Source organism: Manacus candei, unplaced genomic scaffold, assembly GCF_025592945.1.
Source record: "Manacus candei isolate 608988 ecotype Guabito, Panama unplaced genomic scaffold, ASM2559294v1 h1tg000018l, whole genome shotgun sequence".
Taxonomy (NCBI): Eukaryota; Metazoa; Chordata; class Aves; order Passeriformes; family Pipridae; genus Manacus; species Manacus candei.
Window position 1 is genome coordinate 21,485,380 of NW_026138066.1, and position 24,195 is coordinate 21,509,574.

The window sequence follows — 24,195 nt, forward strand, 5'->3', positions numbered from 1 at the left end:
TATAAAAATTGATTTAAATTCGTAACTTAGAATAATTCTAATAAATCAGATACTTTCATGCTGTATGGATAAATCATGCATGGAATTACCCAGACATCTGCAGGTTTGTATTTTCTTTTTTCTGAAAAGATTGTATATGGTGGACAGTGCATTTCTAGCATTTTTTCGTGTATACTCAGTGCAAGCTTAAATTTCTCAAGTGGAAAGGAAAATTAATTACACTGTTTCTGTATAAACAAAATCAATATAAGGAGCTAGAGGCTAAAAGAATTATTCCACATTGACAACATAATCATTAAGAAAACAGAAGATCTGCATAATGGAGATTAAAAAAACAAACCAGAAGATAAATTTAAATAACATACACTGTCAGAGCAATGCAACTCTCAGCATTTTGTCAAAGGTATAGTCATACTCAAACAGCAAGCAGAAGTAGAAACTGTATTTTAAAAGCATAGTAACCTGAAAAATATAGCACTTATGATACATGGTAACAGTATAAGGTAAAATTAGCATAAGATTTTGCTCCTATCTGGCAGATTGCTTCCAAATCTGTCAGATTTCTACAGAATTTGAGAAAGTTTCCTTGAGTGTACTGAGGAGCCACTGAAAGAAAGTAGATGGTTTTCAGCTGAAATTCTGAAGTACTCCACATTAGCATTAGTGTCAAAATTTCAGATGATCAATCCTAAACATTTGGAAATTATGCAAATTTGCATACCTCTCTCTTTGAATAACAAAGCAAGACAGCCACTTCCCACTCCTGATTAACAGGGACCGAATTGAGAAGCAATTCTCAACTGTGGTCCCACGTGTCCCTGTTTACAGCTTTCAATTTTGCTTTCCCTGTCTCATGCCCTCTTCCTTACTCATAGTTAGAAACAATTATTGGGAAACAACTGCTTCACATGCTAGAGATGGCTTGTTCTGCCTCTTTCACTGACAGGCCAACAACACTGCCCTTGTAACACAAAAATGTTTGACAAAGAGCTGCACTTAAAAGCATCACCCATGCTGTGAAGAGACCAAAAAAAAAGAAATCAAGACACTCATTTTATGATACAGACAGTTGTTAACGCTCCTAGTGGACCTGGGGCAGTGAAAAAACCCTCACAATTTGAAGAAAGCAAATGATTGCCAGAGTTTCCCCAGGACACATTATACAGCACTAATTCCAGCAGGAAAAGAACCTGGAAACTATAGCAAGTTACACATCCCAAGAGTTAAAGTATGAGCCAAAGAGGACTAACATTTCCCTTCCAGTGACATGTGATGCACAAGGTAGGGGAATATCTCTATTGCTTTTAGAACTTTGATTAATACATATCTTAACTTACCCAGTTGTCTCATCCTTTCTGACTGTATGAGGCTGAGTCAGACAGATGACTAAGAAGAAGAAAGAGGAAATGGAACACTGGCCAGATATAAGACACCCTGTGGGTGAACAATTTCAACAGTAGTTGAGAAGAACAAAGAAGCTGCTTGCTGAGAAGGTGCTATTCACAGATATTAGATAAAGTTATACAGCTTAATTCAAAGCCAAGGGCCTAATATCATAAAAGCACTCAACACAGAAGAGCTCTGGGGCAACCCAGGCTGTGCCCTGAGTGTAAACAAAACAGACAAGCCAAATAAAACATGGAGAAGAGGGAAAGCCAGTGCCAAGAAAGTATCTGAGGTGATGAATGATGGGCTTAACGTTAATTCCATACCTCATGTCTGCAGGTTTAACATAAATTACGGAGGATGGAAAAGGTGGAATAAATATATTAAGAGCAACCAGCTAAGAGAAGAGACAGAAGATAATATAAGAGTCTCAGTCAGTGAAAAATGAAACTGCTGAGAAAATAAGAGGGCAACTTCTGGACTTTACACATTATGGGCTAAATAGTATTAGTCTGTTCAAACTCTGCACCATGGAGACAATAACACTTTTCAAAGACAATACACAAGTTCTAAAGCAAAAGCATACTCTTAAAAAAGTACAGACAGAAGAAACACTGAACAAGGCAACCTCTGTACATAGCAAATGATACCCATCATTCCCAAGAACATTCTGGGAAGGACTGAATGTGGTAACAGACTTTAACAGAAGCTCATGTTTATACATAAAAACCTATCAACTTAAGGTTCAGGTGATAACTGGTTGAAGCACTTGAAAACAGAAACTAAATACATGAAAATCAGCAAATAAAGCAAGCCTTGACTTTGGTAGAAGCTCCCTGCCTAGATTCCTAATCACCCAAACACTACTCTCCGTATTTTTTCTCCTCTGTTCAAATCAACCTTAATCTCAGATCAGGATTCATTTTGAATTAGCTAGTTTTCTTTTTTGGCCTGATTCCTAGCTATATAGAAAATATCTGACTTCCTAATGTAATAGAAGCTCTTCCTGATGACCTTTTACCACATGTATTTTCAACAGCTGTTATCAACAGAAAATAGTACATAGGTTAGAATCAAAGCAGCAAGAAACTTCACAATAAAGACATTGTCTCCTCTGTAAACTTTTTATGCAAACATATTCCCTTCTGTTTCAAAAAAGGTGAAATTACAACCAAAAGATAACAAACAGTGAACACAGCTTGGTTAGAGTTTTGAGTGATACAGACTTCCTATCACCGTATGACATGGAAAAACAATTTCAGTAATACCTACTTCATTAAAATACTCTACTTTTTTAACCAATTTCAGCTTGAATTCTTGCAAAAAAGTATTAATTAGTGTTTGCATACATCTATTTATTTTAGGAAAGAAAAAACAGCCTGTTCCTACATGTTTTAAATTATGCCAACTAGGCACACTGCACCTTCAGTGATAACCTATACTGTTCTTTCTCTCTGTGTATGTCAAAATATTGTAAATATACTGATTATTCTGTTTAGTTTAGTGCTGCTTTTTTAATCTTTCTTAGAGGGTTAGCAGCACAAATAGCAAAGAACCACATTGTCATATTATAGAATTGTGACAAGCATTTAATATTTAAAGTAAATTAAAACCAACATAAATATTTCCTTCACTGTGCATAGAATCAAGAATGGTTTGGGTTGGAAGGGACCCTAAAGACCATTGGCCATGGGCAGGGACACCTTCCACCAGACCAGGTTCCTTGGAGCCCTGTCCAACCTGGCCTTGAACACTTCCAGGGATGGGGCAGCCACAGCTTCTCTGGGCAACCTGTGCCAGAGCCTCATCACCCTCACAGTAAAGAATTTCCTACTGACATCTAATCTAATTCTACTCTCTTTCAGTTTGACACTGTTAGCTGATTTAAAATACTCATCTGACATCTGCATTTTGACTCAAAATAGCATCTGTTCACAAAACTCAGTTCTGGACACAAGGTAAAACATACAAAAATAAGCATATCCGGCTCCCTGGATTCTCAGCCTGTGTTTCTGGATCTCAGGACATTAGGCTCAACAAACCTTCCCTCACATTTTGAGTCTTAAAAAAATGTAGGCCATTAGGTTTGAGGTGGAAAATATGTGAACACCTTTAATGGCTGAAAAGCCTGCCAGACAGATATAAACTTGGGAGGTTTTACTTTGGAATCTATTAGAAATGGATTTTGAAAATTATTTTTGAAACTTAAGCAACAATAAAAAGTAAAAAGGTGCTCTTACAAACTAATATTATTATATACACCTCTAGATCTTGTTTCTGATGTCAAGAGCCCCTTAAAGCATCTGTGACCTATGAAAGAATTTGGTGTCCATACTTAACTGCTTCTTTTTCCAAGAAGCATTTGGATGGAATTGCACACATTTAATAATTATTTTGGAGAGAGAGAGATTTCAGCAGAAAGCCTGAAGTGTCAGTCTGACTGCTTTACATTTTCATGAAATGGAAGAAGAGCAGAGTTCCTGTTTCAGTTACAGCTAAAAATTTACTTCTACTCTATCTCGGTATATTTTGTTTTAGAAAAGCTTTTGTAAGATGCATTCCAGAAAGGCTTCACCCACATTTTAGAAGCCAAATATGCTCTTAAGAAATACAATCCTTCCCTTACACTTCAATTATATCTGCCCCCATGTACCATAAGAAAGTACTTGACCAAAACCTGGAGAAGGTGAAAATTCCTACAATGCATACAAGAATGATCCAATTTTTTAAACACACGGACAGCAGTTGCTTCAGAATCATACAAAAGACTGAGGGTTATTCACTCAAACACTCTGGACTCAACTGAGGCACCAAAGCAGATGTTAAGCCCTAAAAATACCCATTTGGATGCTCAGCAGAAGTGCACCCATTTTGTTTCTTCATCATAGGGCAGACCTACTGCTGTTCCTATATCTGTTAGGAGTGCTGTACAAGAAGGTTATGTAAAATCTCCATTAAGACAGATGTATAACACATTTGACATAAAAAGGTCTACTCCCATATGACCAGCTTGCAACTGCTGTGTGTCTTGCATAAAGGCAAAGAGAAGTTATGAATTACACTCTGTATTGAACTGTAATTTTAAAAACCACCTTTCAGATTGCTTGTAGCCTTTGCTCAATTCCAATGTAATCAAGCTGCTTTCAGATTTAGAATACAGTAAACACTGGTGCGAAATACCAAAAATTTGAAAGACTGTAAACATAAACATGTCATGCTCAGGAAGCTGAAAGAATTTCATATTACTACCAAATCACCAAGAAAAGCATACTTCTTCTCATCTATTGCAAGTATACTTTTTGTCATCCCATTACCTTAAACAAATGTTGTTTGAGTGTGTGCTTTGTTTTTCAGGGGAATTATTTTCTTCAAAGCAGACAGGCAGGTGAGAGGCAATTAGTAATTTTCACACTAAACTTCCAATCTCAAATGAAAGCCCTCAGTTTAAAACTGAAGATCCTTCTTATAAAAAACAAACACACAGCCCCCCAAAACCAAGCAAGCAAAGAAACAAACAAAACCCCAAACCAACAAACCACAACAGCCTTGCTGGTTTGTAAAAAAGAACCTTTACAGAAATATTACAATGAGTTTTCAGGTTGGATTGCTTATATACTAGAATTGGATCCAAAAGGTGGAATTCCTCAAAAGAGGACAGAAATACAGCCTTTAGTTGCATCTCCTTTTGGTTCCAGTATTCCTCCACGATGCTTCCAGTGAATAAAAGCTGCTCTAAGACCAGACTTGCCTTAGTCCTATTTCTCTTCCACTGGCTACCCCACTTCTTTCTCACTTCCATCTCCCTAAGTTTCTGTGAATTAATTTGCTCAGAAGAAGATTCATTAAAAAGATGTGGCTGTTTAGGTTTTGTTGGGTTTTTTGTTTGTTTGTTTGTTTAAAATGAATATTTGATTTGCAATATCTGTCAGACAAACTTATATCAAACACAGACCCAAACTTACTTCTCGTTCCAGTCAGCCAGGAAAAAGAAGGATCTTCTAACTGGAGTATTTTTGCAAATCTTCACTTGGCATATTGTCTTCCCAGCATAAGTCAGTGAACAGGAAAAAGAGAAAACTTTGTAGCTACAAAAAGGAAAAAAAAAAGGAAACAGAAACAACAAAAAAGATTAATTGTAATGTACCATGTCCAGCACAGTAAATTTGGAGTTAACCATTCAGAAACTTGTGAAGATCCATCCTTACCTGAAAAAAAGAATTCAAATAATGAATCTCACATTAATGTGTGTGTGAAGGGGTGTTTATTTTGGGTTGTCTGGTTTTTTAATTTTTCTGAGTTCAAAAAAAATTCTTAAGACATCTGGGTTCTCTTTCATGTTTTTGTTATTAAGGCTAACTTTTTTTTTTTTTATTATTGCACTGAAGGAAACTTTGGACATAAGTTTTGAAGTGCTGCTACTTGTTTGTCATACAGTCAACAGTAAATCTCCCACCTGGACAACTGCGACAAGCTCTGGGGCCCCCAACATATGAAGGACACAGAACTGCCAGAGCAGGTCCAGAGGAGGCCAGAAAGATGCTCAGAGGGCTGGAGCATCTCTCCTGTGAAGAGAGGCTGAGAGAGTTGAGGTTGTTCAGCCTGGAGAAGGCTCCAGGGAGACATCAGAGCACCTCCTAGTACCTGAAGGGAATCTACAAGAGAGCTGGAGAGGAACATTCTACAAGGGCATACAGTGACAGGACAAGTGGAAATGGCTTCAAACTGAGAGTAGGTTCAGATTAGGTATTAGGAACAAATTCTTCCCTGTGAGGGTGGTGAGGCCCTGGCACAGGTTGCCCAGAGAAGCTGTGGCTGCCCCATCCCTGGAAGTGTTCAAGGCCAGGTTGGATGGGGCTCTGAGCAACCTGGGCTAGTGGAAGGTGTCCCTGAACTAGATGATCTTTAAGATCCCTTCCAACCCAGGTCATAGTGTGATTCTATTTAGAATTACTTTTCCCAACCTGAAAAAAGGGTTACTACTTAAGGGAATCTATATATTCTTTACAGCAGAAGCATTAAAGGCCTCTGTGTTAGTTTTCTTCAGACAGTTCTCCAACAGCCTTCACAGTGAAATTTGGGAATTTGGGACTGGGCCTATCTGTTGTTTCATATTCTTCTTACTGAGATCTTTTAAAATATTAGTCAAAATAAACCCATAGAGTATAAATAACTAATGTTCTTAATGAGTCTTGTAACTTCCAGATCTTCCTGCCAGTCTCAGCTTTATTTCTCATTCTGTACAAGAATAATGAGCATGGAAACAGTCAAATGTGAACAGGAAATTTGAAGCAGTCGCAGACTGAAGGTGCCTGAATTTGTCATATTTATAAGAATGATGGCTGATCTCTTCCAGAACATTATAATAATTTTTATAATTATTGTAGCAGATTTGCTTCTCAATTTCTCTCTCTCTTTTTTTTTTTGTTTTTGTTTTTGTTTATTCCAAGAAAATTATCTGTAATCTGTAGTACCTATGAGGCATCAATGCAGAGAGAGAAAAAACACCTTGTAAGACTAGGAAAATGCTTCCCCTAGAGTCCAAACATTGCAAACAGCTGGAGGATAGTTCAGGAAGTGATAGGTTTTAATACAATCAAGTTACTAAGTATTGCTGCTTAAGCAGAAGCACCAATACACAATATACAGACATATTCCTGATTCATAAATCATAAGGACCTAATCCTGGGAAGATTAATGCTTATACAATGTTCATTCTGACTGAAGTCAAACAGGTTGCTCAGAGTGCATGCACTTCAACCCATTTTAGGTCTCTGCAGAGCATTTTGCCTAAGCAGCCTCCCTGTGAATTCAAAGATTTCATGATTCTGTAGTTTTGTCCCAAAGATCACTTCACATCACCCAGATGTAGACAGGAACCTGATTGGTTTTGGCTGTAGAAACAAATGCAGTGAAACATGAAGATAGCAGTGTTATGCCACTGGCAGCAAATAAGGCACATCTGCTTGGAATTTAAATGAAATAGAAAAACAAACAGATAAAAGAAACAAGAAGAAATGTAAATAAGTAAATAAAGGTTACCAGTTTTGCAATATTCTTCTGCAGCTTATAATGTCTGTACCAATCTTTTTAATGAGGACAGTAAGACATATTCCTGTCCTCATATAGACATATTCCTGAATTACTGTACAGACATTACAAGTTGCATAATAATGTTGAAATTGAGAACACAGATATAAAAATTGACAAAAAAATCGAACAATGAAAGTGAAATTGAGATGGATTTGACACCTCATAAACATGACCCTGTAAAATATGAGACAAATCTCCATTATCTCAAAGAATTAAAAGAAAAGCCATTTATCATGTATGTTTCTATACTTATGTATAGGAAAACCAATGTGAGACAGACAGCGAGGGATGTCAAAATTCTAGCCTTTATAATATATATATTATATGTATAAAAATATATACATATTATATATAAAATAAGTATATATATTATATATATGCAGGGAGTGTCCTCCAAACGTCGGGCAGAGAGAGAGAAGTCAGAATCACAATTTCATTTGAAGCATTTGTCTATTTGAATATAGAAACTCCCTGATCACCATGTTGTTTGATGCACTCACATGGATGTTGTATTTGAGCCTGTTCATATTTCCACAGATGGCGTATTATTTGCCTGTTTTGATGCTCTCTTTAAGACCAGGGAGAGGGATCCAAATTGCTTTATTAGTATATTATGTTTATGTCATTCTAACATCAGAAGCAATGAGTTTCATTGTAAATGTGTATTCAGTCCTGTTTGCCTGTCCTGGTTTGGGTTGCTACCTCTGGGGCCTCATTAAAAATCGTACCCAGCTTTTTGGGGGAACAGGGGTGGATGGTTTCCAGCCTCCCACCTCCTTCTTCCCCTTCAGACCTGCTAAAACAGTTTTTGAAAATATTGAGTTCCCTTTTGATGTTAAGGACAGCATAATGTTATTGTTAGTGTTGCTCTGTCTGCTCTGTACTGTGTACACCATGTTTAGGGTCAGAAAAGTGCCTTTTAGGGAGGTTGGTTGGACACCTGCCCTGGGAGCAGATAATGCTGAGTGGCACGGGAAGTGGGAGGACATCAGCCAGTATTTGGAAAAGTTTTCTCCTCCAATGATCTGGAAATTCACCCCTGAACAACTGCAGGATCCTGTTAGCATGATAAGACTGGTGAAGGAAAAATGCTCTGGCAGCTCCAGAGATGGCCAGCTCACAGCAACCTGCTGGGCCCTGGCCACTGCCTACCGGGCACTGCTTGACATGGTACAGCACTGTCAGGGCGAGGAGAGAAGGACCAAATCCGCAGACACCACGTCCACCCAAACCACAGCTGAGTCAGAGGGAGAAAGAAATGAACCAACCAGCACCGTGTCCACACAAACCATCGAGGAGCCAGAAGAACAAGCAAAACCAATAGCAGTCGCCCCTGTCCAGAAAAGGAAATCAAAGACTAAATCAGTTCGCATAGCAAATGATGACGAAGAGGCGGGACCTTCACATCCACCGGAGGAGACAGAGCCAGAAATAATCACTCGGTCCCTATCCCTGGGTGAGCTACGTGAGCTCCGGAGAGAGTTCACACGACAGGCGAACGAGTCCATTCTGACCTGGCTGCTCCGAATCTGGGATGCCGCAGCTAACGATACGATCCTAGATGGGAGTGAAGCCAGACAGCTGGGATCCCTGTCTCGAGATGTAGTCATTGATCAGGGGATTGGAAGGAGGCAGGAAACTCTCAGCCTCTGGCGGCGACTGTTGTCCAGTGTGAGGGAGAGATACCTTTGCAAGGAGGACCTCCACGTACAGCAAGGACAGTGGAACACGATGGAACAAGGTATCCGGTGCTTAAGGGAGTTAGCTGTACTGGAGATAATCTTTTCAGAGGATGAAAGATTCCCTAAGAGTCCAGATGCCGTACAGTGCACCTCCCAAATGTGGTTAAAGTTTGCACGACTCGGGCCAGAAATGTATTCCCGCTACTTAGCAACGCTGCAATGGAGGGAGGGAGAGGACAAGGTGGGAGCATTGGTTAGCAAACTCAGGATTTATGAAGACACTGTCACCGCCCCATTACGAGCCCACGTCTCATCTGTGGAAACCAAACTGGCTGAACACGTCCGAAGCCTAGAAGAGAAAATTGAAGAGGGACACCAGAAGCTAAGAGAAGAAATTAAGGAAGGGATTTTCCATATCTCGCCAGGACGAACAAGAGTCTCTGCTATCAGGAGCCAGCGTCCCCCAGCTAAGGAGAGAAGGTACACTCCACGTAGCGATCTATGGTTTTACCTCCGTGAGCACGGAGAAGATATGAGGAAGTGGGATGGGAAACCCACCTCTTCCTTAGCAGCCCGGGTACGTGAACTGAAAAGAGGAACAAATACCATAAAGAACTCTTCAAGGGTAAACGTTGCTCCAGTCTCTCGTGGGCAAGACTCCAGACGGTACAGGAATGATGATACGTCTGATCCTCTTGAAGGGACCTCCAGGTCATACCCACAAGAAGAGCACAATGAGTACCATGACCAGGACTAGGGGTGCCCTGCCTCTAGCCAGGTAGAGGAGAGGGACAATCGAGTCTATTGGACTGTGTGGATTCGGTGGCCTGGCACATCAGAGCCACAAAGATATAAGGCTTTAGTGGACACTGGCGCACAATGTACATTAATGCCATCAAGATACGTAGGGGCAGAATCCATCTCTATTTCTGGGGTGACAGGGGGATCCCAACAGCTGACTGTACTGGAAGCTGAAGTGAGCCTGACTGGGAAGGAATGGCACAGACACCCCATCGTGACTGGTCCAGAGGCCCCGTGTATCCTTGGCATAGATTACCTGAGGAGTGGGTATTTCAAAGACCCAAAAGGACTTCGTTGGGCTTTTGGCATAGCTGCTGTGGAGACGGAGGAAATTAGACAGTTGAACACCTTGCCTGGTCTCTCAGAGGACCCCTCTGCTGTGGGACTGCTGAAGGTTGAAGAACAATTGGTACCGATAGCCACAGCAACAGTGCACCGTCGGCAATACCGCACCGACCGAGACTCTGTGACCCCTATACATAAGATGATCCGCGAACTGGAGACCCAGGGGGTGGTCAGCAAGACTCGCTCACCCTTTAATAGCCCTATATGGCCAGTGCGTAAGTCCAGCGGAGAGTGGAGGCTGACGGTGGATTACCGTGGACTCAATGAAGTCACACCACCCCTGAGTGCTGCTGTGCCGGACATGCTGGAGCTCCAGTATGAGCTGGAGTCCAAGGAAGCCAAGTGGTATGCCACCATTGACATAGCCAATGCCTTTTTCTCCATTCCTTTGGCAGCGGAGTGCAGACCACAATTTGCTTTCACTTGGAGAGGTGTGCAGTACACCTGGAATCGACTGCCTCAGGGGTGGAAACACAGTCCCAGCATTTGCCATGGACTGATCCAGACTGCACTGGAAAAGGGTGAGGCTCCAGAGCACCTACAGTACATTGATGACATCATTGTATGGGGGAACACAGCGGGCGAAGTCTTCGAGAAAGGAGAGAAGATAATCCAGATTCTCCTAAGAGCCGGTTTTGCCATTAAACGGAGTAAGGTCAAGGGACCTGCTCAGGAAATTCAGTTCCTAGGAGTGAAGTGGCAAGATGGACGCCGCCTAATTCCAATGGAGGTGATTAACAAAATAGCAGCCATGTCCCCACCAACCAGCAAGAAGGAAACACAGGCTTTCCTAGGCGCTGTGGGCTTTTGGAGGATGCATATCCCCGAGTATAGTCAGATTGTAAGCCCTCTCTACCTTGTGACACGGAAGAAAAATGATTTCCAGTGGGGCCCCGAACAACAACAAGCCTTTGAACAAATTAAACAGGAGATTGCCCATGCAGTAGCCCTTGGGCCAGTAAGGACAGGACAGGACGTGAAGAACGTGCTCTACACCGCAGCCGGGGAGAATGGCCCTTCTTGGAGCCTCTGGCAGAAAGTGCCTGGGGAGACCCGAGGACGACCGCTGGGATTCTGGAGTCGGGGATACAAAGGATCTGAAGCCAGCTATACACCAACTGAGAAAGAGATCCTGGCTGCCTATGAAGGAGTTCGAGCTGCCTCAGAAGTAATCGGCACCGAAGCGCAGCTCCTCCTGGCACCCCGACTACCAGTGCTGGGCTGGATGTTCAAGGGAAGAGTTCCTTCCACACATCATGCCACCGATGCCACATGGAGTAAGTGGATGGCTCTGATCACGCAGCGAACCCGGATAGGGAATCCTAATCGCCCTGGGATTCTGGAAATTATCACCAATTGGCCCGAAGGTGAGAGTTTCGGACTATCCTCTGAAGAAGAGGAGGAGAAGGTGACACGGGCTGAGGAGGCCCCACCATATGACAAGCTACCAGCAGATGAAAGGCGATATGTGCTCTTCACGGATGGCTCCTGCCGCATTGTAGGGACAAACCGAAAATGGAAGGCAGCTGTATGGAGTCCCACACGGCGAGTTGCAGAAGCGACTGAAGGACAAGGTGGGTCAAGTCAGTTTGCAGAGCTTAAAGCCGTTCAGTTGGCTTTGGATATAGCTGAACGAGAGAAGTGGCCAAGACTCTATCTCTACACTGACTCATGGATGGTGGCCAATGCTCTGTGGGGATGGCTGGAAAGATGGAAAAAGGCCAACTGGCAGCGCCAAGGGAAACCCATCTGGGCGGCGGAGATGTGGCAGGACATCGCTGGCCGGGTAGAGAAGCTGAGTGTGAAGGTCCGTCACGTAGACGCTCATGTAGGCAAGAAACGGGCTAATGAGGAGCATCATAACAACGAGCAGGCGGACCGAGCTGCCAGGATTAAAGTCTCTCAGGTAGATCTGGATTGGCAGCACAAAGGAGAATTATTTCTGGCTCGATGGGCCCATGACGCCTCCGGTCACCAGGGGAGAGATGCAACATACAGATGGGCTCGTGACCGAGGGGTGGACTTAACCAAGGACATTGTCTCACAGGTCATCCATGACTGTGAGACATGTGCTGCCATCAAGCAGGCCAAGCGGGTGAAGCCTCTATGGTATGGTGGACGGTGGTCAAAGTACAGGTATGGGGAAGCCTGGCAAGTTGACTACATCACGCTCCCCAAAACCCGCCAGGGTAAGCACTACGTACTGACCATGGTAGAAGGAAGCACTGGATGGTTGGAGACATACCCCGTGCCTCATGCCACTGCCCGGAATACCATCCTGGGCCTTGAAAAACAAGTCCTGTGGCGACACGGCACCCCGGAGAGAATTGAGTCTGATAATGGGACCCATTTCAAGAATGGCCTCGTAGACACCTGGGCCAAAGAGCACGGCATTGAGTGGGTGTATCATATCCCCTACCATGCACCAGCTGCTGGAAAAGTTGAGCGGTGCAACGGACTGCTGAAAACCACTCTGAAGGCACTGTGTGGGGAGACTCTCAAACACTGGGAGCTGCATTTAGCAAAGGCCACCTGGTTGGTCAACACCAGAGGTTCCATCAATCGAGCTGGCCCTGCCCAATCAGAACTTTTGCATACTGTAGATGGAGATAAAGTCCCCGTGGTACATATGAGAGGAATGTTAGGGAAGACTGTTTGGATTAGTCCCACCTCAAGCAAAGGCAAACCCATCCGAGGGATTGTTTTTGCTCAGGGACCTGGTTCCACGTGGTGGGTAATGCAAAAAGATGGGGAGACACGTTGTGTACCACAAGGGGACCTAATTTTGAGTGAGAATGGTCTGTAATGTTTCATTGTATATATATAGATAGATAGATAGATAGATAGATGTATATAGTTTTAAAGGGATATAGTTTTTAAAGGGGGTTAATTTGGGCATGACATGGATGGCATAGAATAAGGGGTGGATAATGTCCTAGTTAGGACAGCTGAGATCAGTTCATCATGGTGGGTGTAACCCAAAACTGTATTCTATAGCCTTCCATGTCATTTCCCAGAAACTAGACTATTGTTGTCAATAGACTATTCGCACCCTCTGCCCATAGAGCATGGTGGGTGTAACCCAAAACTGTATTCTATAGCCTTCCATGTCATTTCCCAGAAACTAGACTATTGTTGTCAATAGACTATTCGCACCTTCTGCCCATAGAGCCTGACTCCTCAGGCTATAAACTAGGTGTTAAGAGGCCTGTGAGATAGGAGGATGTTTCTGTCCTCACACCCTTTGTGAACTCCCCGCCCTGAGGAGAGTACCAAGCATTCCTGCCTGAACTGGAGGATATATAATCTTGGAGTTTTGGAACATTTTTAACCCACTCGTGGGATCCAGAGGACGGCTGCATCTCATCGCTCTCAACCAGACTTAGACCACCACTGGACTGCGATCACCAGTTCTGGCCAGACTGCAGCAGCTCTCCCACCAGCAGGTTCTTCCCCTCTCCCTTTACTTTGGACTCAAACAGGGCCCAAGGAACACCACTTTGTTCAGGCCCCAGGGTACTGGGTTACACATTTGGGTTTTTGTGGGTTGAGACCAATTGTTTGTTTGTATTATTGTACTTACTGTATTATTTTAATAAATTGTTATTCTGACTTATAATCTCTCCTTTGAGTTGGGTTCATTCCCCCTGCTGGTTAACTTTTAAACCAGCACAGGGAGTTATATACTAAAATATATATTAAAAAAGGCAGCAAAATCATTAAATGTGACCTTCAGGAGAGGGAAAATTAGATCCATGACATAGTCAGCACGAATTCATGCAGTGCAGAAATAAGAATGGGGAATATGCATGTGATTGATGTTACTGAAAGTACTTGAGGAAAGCAGGTGTCAGAGTAGCAGTCCATGTTAAGAAATCCGTGCTATGGAATATGAATATTGGAAAGACTGGAAATGGGAGATTAAGGAGGAAGAGAAATTCTCATTTTCACATTCTTGAACACAGCACTGAAGTCATCAGTGGCCTTTAGGTCATATGTAATTTCCAATTTTTTTGGTACAACAAAATGCAGTGGGAATGGTATAACCATTTGAAATCAGGATAGTGATTATAGTTCTGCTTTTATTAACTAACACAAAGTCTCTTAGATTTTTATAAAACTGTTAATTACAGCTAATGCTGTATAGTACACTCTTGCTCACAGTCTAATACAAATGAATCCACTGTCATTTGGAATACAAGGTAAAATGGAAGCAAGGGAAAATTGAGAACCACATTTTGACTCAAAAACAATGCTACCAGAGCGTGGTCCCCTTTTCTTCTTTGAGTACAATGGAGTGGTAAGAGAACACCAGTTTTGCTCAAAGTAGGAAAAGCAGATATTTAAAACAAGAGACAACTACTTCTACCAAATTTTACCAATACAGAAGAGAATACTCCAATCAGCTTTTTATTAAAGTTATCTCCCTCTTTCTTTTTATGTTATGCTGCTATACCAGCTATACCTGGATCTGCAAATTACATTTATTTTAATCACCTTCCATAAAGAGGATAGTCAATGCAGATGCTTAGTCATGTAATGCTGAATACACCACAAGCAAAAGTTGCTGAGAAAGCCTCATTCAGGTTGGGTTGAAGCAAAATCACCCCTCTGTTTAACTGGGTAAGCTGGCCTCCAACCCTTCCACTTGTGCTGCAGAGACCACACAGAGCCCCAGCCCAAACTCTCTAGGCCTGCAGTACACACCCATTCCTCCTTCCCACTGAGCAAGTCAGTCATGGAAGCATTTCTGAACACACCCATCAAGGCCAGTGCTCTGAGGTTGTTTCTGTTACCATCCTTCCACAATGGTCAAGGGCAATCAGCCAGGCTACCTCCCTGATTCTCCATCTACCCATGGGGCCTGGAAGTCTCCTAGCTAGTCAAGCTTAAGTAAATGCACTTCATGCTAGAAAAACAGTAGAAATACACCCACTCAGCCTCTAACATTAATATAAAAGTATCACCAAAGCAACAGAGCTAAGCTGGTATCTGTGAAAAATATGTGATGAAAGAGTGTTCTTGTGAACACTTGCTGGACCTCCTCCTACCTGTTCACCCAGGCTTCTGGGATGTTATGGGCAGCATAAACAGTAAAGTTGAGCTGGGAATCGAGGCTGATGTCTGCACAGGAAGGGCTTTTGGGTATGCTGGCAAGCTGGAAATTTGCATCAAAGCTGCTGCTGTAAACATGGATGAGACGAGAGATGGCCACAGAGAGCTCAGTCACAGCAGCCTCTATTAACACTGAGAGGAGAGAGAGAAATAAATAAAGGTTACCAATAGGTCATTTATGAAGAACCATATTTATCTTAAACCATCAGTTAGAGCTTTCAAATGCTTCCCTAATAAAATTTAATTAAAGTGACATAACCTACCAACTGAAGCCAATTAGCCATCTGTGCTTCTGAAAGCAGCCTTAGCTCATTTCTGGGGTATCATTAACAGTCTTTCATTACAGTGCTTTCAAATTAAGGCATTTTCAAAGTAAGCATTTTCAACTACAGCAAGTTAGTGTGTGCCTCAGAGATGCCATTTCAGTCTGTGAATTTTCGTGCTGGAAGGATTTTTATTAAGTAGGTGTTTTTTGACTTCAGCACTAAGTAGCTACTTACTTCAAGGGAACTGGCAATGCAGCAGTAGAGTGGAGAAAAGGCATTGGTTAAATTTTAAGACCTTAAGCTGTTGTAACTGTAGGTAAACAATTCACAAAACACACACAATAGCAGCCACAATCAGACATAGTCAGCACTCAGATGGTCATGGACTTGTGATAACATTACACAACAATGGACACTGAAATACATAGCCATGGGAATACATATGAAATGCAGAAATACATATGAAATATCACTGTTATTTCCTCTGGCTTCAGCTCTGCAGTGCCTTTTTTTTTTTTTTTTTTTTTTTTTTGATGCAATTACTGACTTTTATCTATTTTCCCTCTCTCTGTTTTTGGAGCAGCTTGGGATTGCCTGATTACCAGTGTAAATTAAAATGCCCAGTCCTGGCAGCCTCTGTCGAGTGAAGAGAGCTGTTAAGAGCACTCATTTCTAAGGCAAGGGACGGGCTGAGAGAGAAAGTGTCATAGTACATTCTATCATTCCAAGATCAAGATGATTAGCCTTCCAAGAGGAAGACAATTTCTCCTTTTTTCACCCCTCTAACTCTTGGGTTTCTACATGATCAAGAACATACTCTCACCACTTGTTACAGCTCTTGACGTGCTCCCTAAACTTTTGTGCCCACTGTAGTCAGCAGCTATCTATTAACTAATAGTGACTATGGGGGGCAAAAAAAAAAAGAAACAACCCAGGAATAGGAAGTCTGAGACATCTATTAGTTTTTATACTTGGAATAGATGCAGGAATCCTGCCCAACATCACATACAGATACCACAATTCACTGGAGTTAGCTATCTCAGTTTCCTGACAGAAATGTGTCCAAAAAACTGTATCCTCAGTCTGGAATTTTATTCTCCTTCTTTGATACCTTTTACCTTTAAACTAGCAAATACTCAGAACTACTGAGTCACAAAATGCATTGCAAACAGTGCCAAGAAATTATTTCAGTCTTCGTTTTATAATAGACAAATTTTAACTCTGTAACAATAGAAATATACATAAAACTAAAATAGTTTGACATATAGTGGGGTTTGCTACTAAAAATATTTACAGCAAATTATTGCACACATGAAGGATTACCTAGATTACTACACCTTGGTATGTTGTAATCACCTTCCACATATGAAAACTGAATCATTTTAGAGATTAACAGGTTAAGAAAACTCAGTCCTTTTACTCTCTGTGTATACCTCTCTGTCTAGCACTTGTTTTTAATTACTTTTTTATTTATTCTCTTCAATATTTCACCATTTATCATCCTCCACCATAACTGTTTTGAATAAATATTTTCCTCTAATGATTTTTCCCCTAGAATACCATTTCATTCTCATAGCCAGTTCTCCTGGATGTGTCATCACTTATTACCTTCCAAACTAAATGTTTAATTTGCACTGAATTCTTTTACATCCCCAGAACTTACCTATAGTCATACACATAGAACCTTAAGAGGTCCAGAAGAGGACATAACCTGACTACTGTTTGAACCAGTACTTCCTACCTTATCTGAAAAGTACCACACTATTTACATTTAGAGCAAACAGCTACTGGGGAGATTCCCTGTCTCCAAGCTGTTCAAAGTGGCTGATAGGTAGATACAGTATAACAGCAAAATCCTTATTTATGCAAATTGGCCTGCTGCAGTCAATGATTGCTGAGTGGAACCTTCCTGGCATTTTCTCCAAAAGAGGGTAAAACATAGCTCAGAATCTGTGGAAACAGACTGTTTTTATAACAGGTTGTTTTTATACAACCCATATAATAGGATTTAAGGCAATGTTTCAAATTTTGTCTCCAGAACAAGAGGAAACGTGTTATATCTCAGCTAAGCCACAGAAAGCAGGGAATACTCCTTGGACAAAGGATTCCCAAAAAAAGGAAAGTCAGGAGAAACACACACAATAGGGTGAGTATTTTCCATAACAGAAAATTTACACATGCCAGGCAAGGAACTGTGTAAGATGCAAGATGCCTGTCACTATATCCAAGCTATCTTGTCCATTGACCATGTTTGCAGAAAAACTATTCTCATGGTTTACCTGTCACCAAGCAGAATATCAGATATGTAAAAACCAGACAAGCAAAGAGAAAACTCAACTAAACCAAAGAAAACCCACCAAAATTGAGTGGGGAATTTTTGCCATAATTATTATAACATGCTTCTATCTGCCAGTGATGAGGTGCAAAAAGTCTTCTCGCTGTCGGAGAACTGCCCCCTGTGTTACTGTGGGGAGATGGAGCAAGGTTGGAAGTCTTCACTTAGTTGCAGACAATGTCCATGAGACTCCCTGCTGAAGGGAGCTGGGAGATGTTATTCCTTTTCCTCTCTCTCTCAGATTTCCATCTTTCACTCAAGGGCTTGCTGGGTCTGTGCCTGACTGCAGAAATGGAGTCAGTCTGGAAACAGGGCCTGAGATGGGCACTGCAGGCTGTCTCTTGCTATAATGGCATGGAAGGGGTAAAGACAGTGATGGAGAAATAAGGAGCAATCAGTTCAGCTGCCAGCCAAGGGAATCAAATGAATTTCAGCATTATTCATCTAATTACTAGGAGATACAGAATGAAGATAATCTCAGGAACAGAAGCCCTCAGGTGTAAGCAAATGTCCAAGTACAACCCGATCTGCACCTCCAGGATTTTTTTTTCAACATTCATTTTCTCACTCTTAGTAGTCTCAGTTTTAAAAAACTCTATGGTTTCTGTGCCTGAGCCAACCCTTTTTAAAACTCCATTCTTCACTCATTAAGACCAGTAGCAATTAATTAAACTAGAGACAAACATCTTGGGTAGTCTGTAAATGTCCATTACTCATAAAACTTGGTCAGCATTTTTCCACTGCATTTTTATGAGCTGCTGAATAGGATTCGGTAAACTGAAATTATATCACTCCTTCCTGAAGCCAGAGAACTTTACTGGGTTTGATGACTTTTATGATTAATAAATCTCAGATGAGAAAAGACTGTTTCACTGATTTACATAGCACAGGCTATGGACTTCCTACAGCAGATTCACTGTTGCAGCTGTATCAGAACTCAATTTCTAGAAAGATGCCCCAGTCATAACCAGTAGGGAGGAGACAATGAACAGACCACACTGCAAAGTGAACTGTGACCAAGATTAATAATCTCGCAACTCAAACCTCGTAATTTACTTCTGCTGTGAAATTATTTGCCATCACCTTCTCACTGAAGGTGAGAAGAAATCAGACTTGCAGAAATGAGATGAGAACGAGGGAAGTGAACTTTAACCACAGTTGCCAGATATGCTTATTTCTGACACGGTCCTTGTACATGAAGTCTGAAGGAATAAATTTCACCCTTGGTCAGAAGCAGAACAATCTGCACCATCCCTGAAAGTATTAATGAATATACCTGCAGGTGCCTTCAGGATTTAGTAAGGAACTAGTGTATTCCTTACAGAACACCACTTACTTTCTTCTTTTCAGTCCAGTATTACAATTCACATTTTAGTGCCAGACCTTCCAATGGAGCAGGTACTTTGCTGTTACTGCACCAACAGATGATGTCAATTCAATACATGTTAAACACTCTCTCTGACTCTGTACATGTTTTGTCTGGTTAAAACATGTCAAATATCTAGTTGAACAGAATTTGGAATGAAGGCTTAAGACCTTTTTGACACATTAAAAATATTTCTGTGAAATGGAGCTTTATATTTTTCTTTCCAACTTATTTTCAGAGAGAAAAAAAGGAGAAAAATCTTGAATACAGTTTATGTCACACACACACAAACCCCTCCAACCCCCCATAAAAACAAACAGAAAAAGCAACAGGAAAAGACCTCCTAACATTTCAGTAAAGTGCTAAGCAGCATTAACTAGATCATTGTTGTAATAAGAAAGAGGAAAAACCTGAAAAGTCTGTAATGCAAATAGTGATAGGATGCAGCTTCCAAACACCAATATTTACCATATTGTTACTTCCTACTAGTTCAAGAGTCCTATGGATTATCCCTTGAAAGCAACTTAAAAATCCGCTGTCCTGTTATCAAAAATGTCTCTGCTCCTATATGCTTTATAAGGCCTTGATAACTTCTGCCTAATGTTTTTGAAGAACTGGGGGATTGCAATTATTTAAAAATTGGTCTTGATTAAAAAGCCTCTGGCTTTAAGACCAACATATCAGAATGTAATACAGCAACAACTTAAAGTTGAAGAGCCATGCTCTGATTTGAAAACAATGCAGGAGAGACACTTACAGAGATGAAATGCAATCAATAAAAAGCCCTTGACATTCTTCCATATTGCAAAACAAAAAGTGTTATTTCCAAAACAAAAATATAATGGGTTTGTGATAAGAAAGGAAGGAAGTGGAGTTTTCAACTTTAAGGAAAACCTTAAAAAAACTTCCATTTTTCCCCTTTCTTCCTCTTTTTATTTTTTACAACTTTCTGTTGTGAATATTTTTATGACCGGGTCTAGAAGCCACTATCAAATGCCAAGCACAGTGAGAGAACCTTTCCACTCTTCAAATATAATACTGACTTCATTGTTAACAATACAGGTCTGCATTTATTCAAAGAGATAGTGACTGCAGCAATTCAGCTGGAAAAGGACTGTCGTTCCTGGTGTGTACTAGACTTTCTGGACGGGTCCCAAAGAACTACTGATCAAATTCCAAAAGCTTCTTATTATGTCTGATCTGCTGAAACCCCTGCCTGAAGTAGCAAGGCTGTAGACACTGAATAAACATCCATTCATCAGTTTTTGAGGAACACGCACAGACTCAGTTTTGCACCAGCCTGCTGTCTTTTCACACTCTGGACTGCAACAAACTCCAGTGCTAAATATCTATTAACATAAGTAATCTTTGTCTTTATTTTCTGTGAACACTTGATGCTGCAAAAGGTCCTAATGTCTAGAAATGCCTATAGTTCCTCACATCTAAGAAGAAATAAAAAAATATTTTAAGCACTAAAACATTCTAAGGACTGCACACCGATGAAAAAGAACATGATCCAGAATCAGGCATAACATGGATAAGTACTGCTTTATTCACAGCAATGGAATAAATTGTTCTACAGAGATAACTCTTAATAAAGGCAGTTATTGCAACACTAAATCAAGGCTACATATGCTGAATATAGTCTTTGACTTGCTTAGTCCATGGTGAATGACTAATAATAAACCTCTGAAAATTTTTTATTAAAGGGAAAGATTAAAGCAGTTTCTAAACAAATTATTAAGTGAAGCTTTAATTTTAATAGTACCCTCTATCTTTTCTTCTTTTGTGGTAGGGAGAAGAAATAATGAAGAAAATCAAAACTCTTTTATGATACTCAGGGTAATAACTACCACTTGGGGAAAAAAGAGGGAAGGTAAAGGAAATTGTTAGTTGGATTAACTGATAGTTGCTCTTGCTGTTCAAATTTGATCCTGTTTTCTTCAAGATAAACACGAATACATAGAAGAGACAGAAAAGAACAGTACAAATGGGAAATGCAGTCTGTCTCCTCCTTGGCTGTCAACCCTGACTTCATCTGCAACTGTGCTGCTGGAGAAAGCCAAGTGCTTAGGTTTAAGTTTCCCAGAGATCTGCAAAGATTTACCAGCACTGAGCTAAGGCTGTGATTTTCCTTTAATTTTGAGTCAGAGGCTTGCAGATTTTTGCATGGCTGCAATCCTAGACTGCTAAGCCTAATAAAAAGTAAAAGAAAGGGTGGGACACAAATGAGGTGGAAAAGGAAACACAAAGGTGATTTCAGCAGGAATATACAACTCACCACCTATTAAATTTTTACTTTTAGCTTCAGCAGGTGAAAATATCATCTGGATTCCTCTCAGGCTCAGTGTTCCTAGATCGATGGATGGGAGGCCCCATGGCATTATCATGAAAGGGAGCACTGAGCAGAAAAGGACTAAACAGAGCTTGTCATCCCCAAAAGAAAAGACGTGTAATTTGGTTTTACCCACTTCTTAAATGTCTGGCCTAGGTTCCAGAGGATCAGTTTTGGTCATTGCACTTACACTTTTTTTTTCTCAGACACTATCTTAACACCAGCTTTGGTATGCTAGCCCATTAGCCTAACCTTAAATATTTTGCTGACTTTTAGAAATTTATTAAATAAGTGCAGATGCAGGGCATCTAGCATGTTAAAACATACATTAAATATATATCAGTGCATGTAAGAGGGCAATTGGAAAATTGGTTACCTTGGACAACTTTGAATATAGACCTCTCTACAGAATGACTAATGGCCTGGCAAGTTCTGGCTTGCAATCAGTAAGTTGTACTTTCTAATATTACACTACCAAAAGGACTCTGCAATTGTTTTGAAATTAGGGTGTGCCAAGAACAAACAGAAGCACAACACTTCACAGTTGAAGGTTTCCTGATGCAAACAAATAGGCATAGAGAAGTAAGGAGTAAACACTGAATCCTTTATTGTTATTCAGTGAATAAGATTTTCCTTGAGGAAGCTGCTGATTCAATGGAATCCAAATTGGGAAATATCATTCAGTAGAGGAATGTTTTAGATCCTTTCCAGTCAGGTTTTCTGAACAGTGTGGAGAGGATGTTTCTAAGGTAGATGTTGATTAGTAACTATTCATTCTTTCAGCAGCAGCAATTAGTTGCCATCAAGAGCATTAAAAACATGCACAGGATAAAGGACCATATCCAAGGGAGAAGTATCCTACAAACTGCCTTCTTCCTTCTGCACCTGCATGTTCTCCCCCCACTCTCCTGGCCCTCCAGCTGCTTAGCTTTTCCTGGCAGCTTACAAATGTAATTGCTGTTTCTTTTTTTGCTGTTCATGAAGTTGAATAATGCTGAAACAACAAGCCTGGCATTTGGAAACCTGCATTTGAACCACCTCTGTGGTTTGAAAAGCTGCTGCAGCCTTTGTGGTTGGTTCACCTTTTTGCCTCTCTGAGCACCCTGCAGTGGGAGAAAAGCACACAGAGGAAAGAGGGGAAAAGAGCACTTCAGAGGCTACTTTTTTTTTCTCAAATAAAATGGAGAGAGACCAAAGTTCCTGAGCACATCCCAGCCCACCCCAGTGCTCAGCTGGAGGGACCTCTGACAGCAACCTTGTAACACTCCCAGCTGCATGAGGGGTAGAGCAGGACCCAGTGTGGCAGGAGCCCTGATGTGGGTGAGCCCTCCTGGAATCCAACCCATGGCAGAACAGACTCCTGCTCATCCCTTGGTCTGTGAGGTGCTTCACAGTAATGCCAACAGTGCTGGGCATCAGCCAGTGAGTCTAAGCTATTTTTAACTGAGGAATTAAATAAGGAATGGCCTATGATTTTGTCCATTACTGTTATTTAACCTACTCTTTTTATGACAGTCTGTCATTAGATGAAACACTATTTGTACAACAAAAGATCACAAAGAACTAAAGCTTAAGGAGAGGGAATGAAAGTTCTTGGAGTCAAGTGGAAAAGTCATACAGAAAAGTAATTTAGACTTCCACAAAGTTCATTGTTTTTCCTTTTCTCCATATGAAAAGCTGGAATTAAAGACAACTGCCACGACCACCACTTACTGTAATCAGGTCTTTCATTCCACTATTCATTCTCCATATTTGAGTCTCCAGATTAGTTTTTGGAAATGCTCTTTTACTTAAACTTTTAACTTGTCATAATTACTTTATAATATGACTAAATACGTAAATGTCAGCAATATGCCAACTCTACCAGTTCAGTAATACAAACAAATAGCAAAATGTGTTTTCTGACGATATACCTTGAATTAACATATTTTAAAAATAACACTTTACCTTTGCTGGGTGTTTCCATACTTTGAAGTGAATCCTATAAAGACAAAACCAGAGGGGAAAGAAGTAATCAGTTACTTCAGAAAAGACCAGGTAGCAGTTATAATGGTTACAGGAGTAGCACTCGTGGAAAATAAGGTGAAAATGGGGAAGGACATATTTTATTGTTACAATGACAGAAGATATAACTGGGATTCACAGTCCCAGGACCTCCTTTCTCCAGCTTTTCCACCTGCTTCCTCTACCATCTCAGACAAATCACTCAGGACCTGATTTCTGACAGCATTTGGGTATGTCAAGATAAAAAAGAAGCACTTATCAACATTAGAGGCACATACACATTCTCAGCCTCTGTGTTGGAATAACAGAGGTAAGAATTCCCTCTCCATCCCTTTGCCTGCCTTACACATTCAGACATGAAGCCCAAACCATGCTGAGTGAGCAGAGCCTCAGCATCCTTTCAAAGCTGAGGAGTAAGAAGTCTCCACCCAAGTGCCCTTCATTTCACCTATGTTCCCTGTGCCAAATCA

At 41.0% G+C, this 24,195-nt stretch overlaps 1 protein-coding gene across 4 annotated transcripts in view; it reads right to left on the reverse strand.

Moving 5' to 3' along the window:
- PIK3C2G (phosphatidylinositol-4-phosphate 3-kinase catalytic subunit type 2 gamma) overlaps positions 1–24,195 on the reverse strand; it is a 206,915-nt gene that overhangs the window by 139,025 nt on the left and 43,695 nt on the right. For all 4 annotated transcript variants that reach the window (XM_051784414.1, XM_051784415.1, XM_051784417.1 and 1 more), the window contains 3 exons: positions 23,669–23,702; positions 15,356–15,551; positions 5,349–5,471 (listed from right to left, as the gene is read on the reverse strand). In XM_051784414.1, coding sequence (XP_051640374.1) covers positions 5,349–5,471; positions 15,356–15,551; positions 23,669–23,702 — 353 coding nt within the window. The remainder of the gene's footprint in view (positions 1–5,348; positions 5,472–15,355; positions 15,552–23,668; positions 23,703–24,195) is intronic.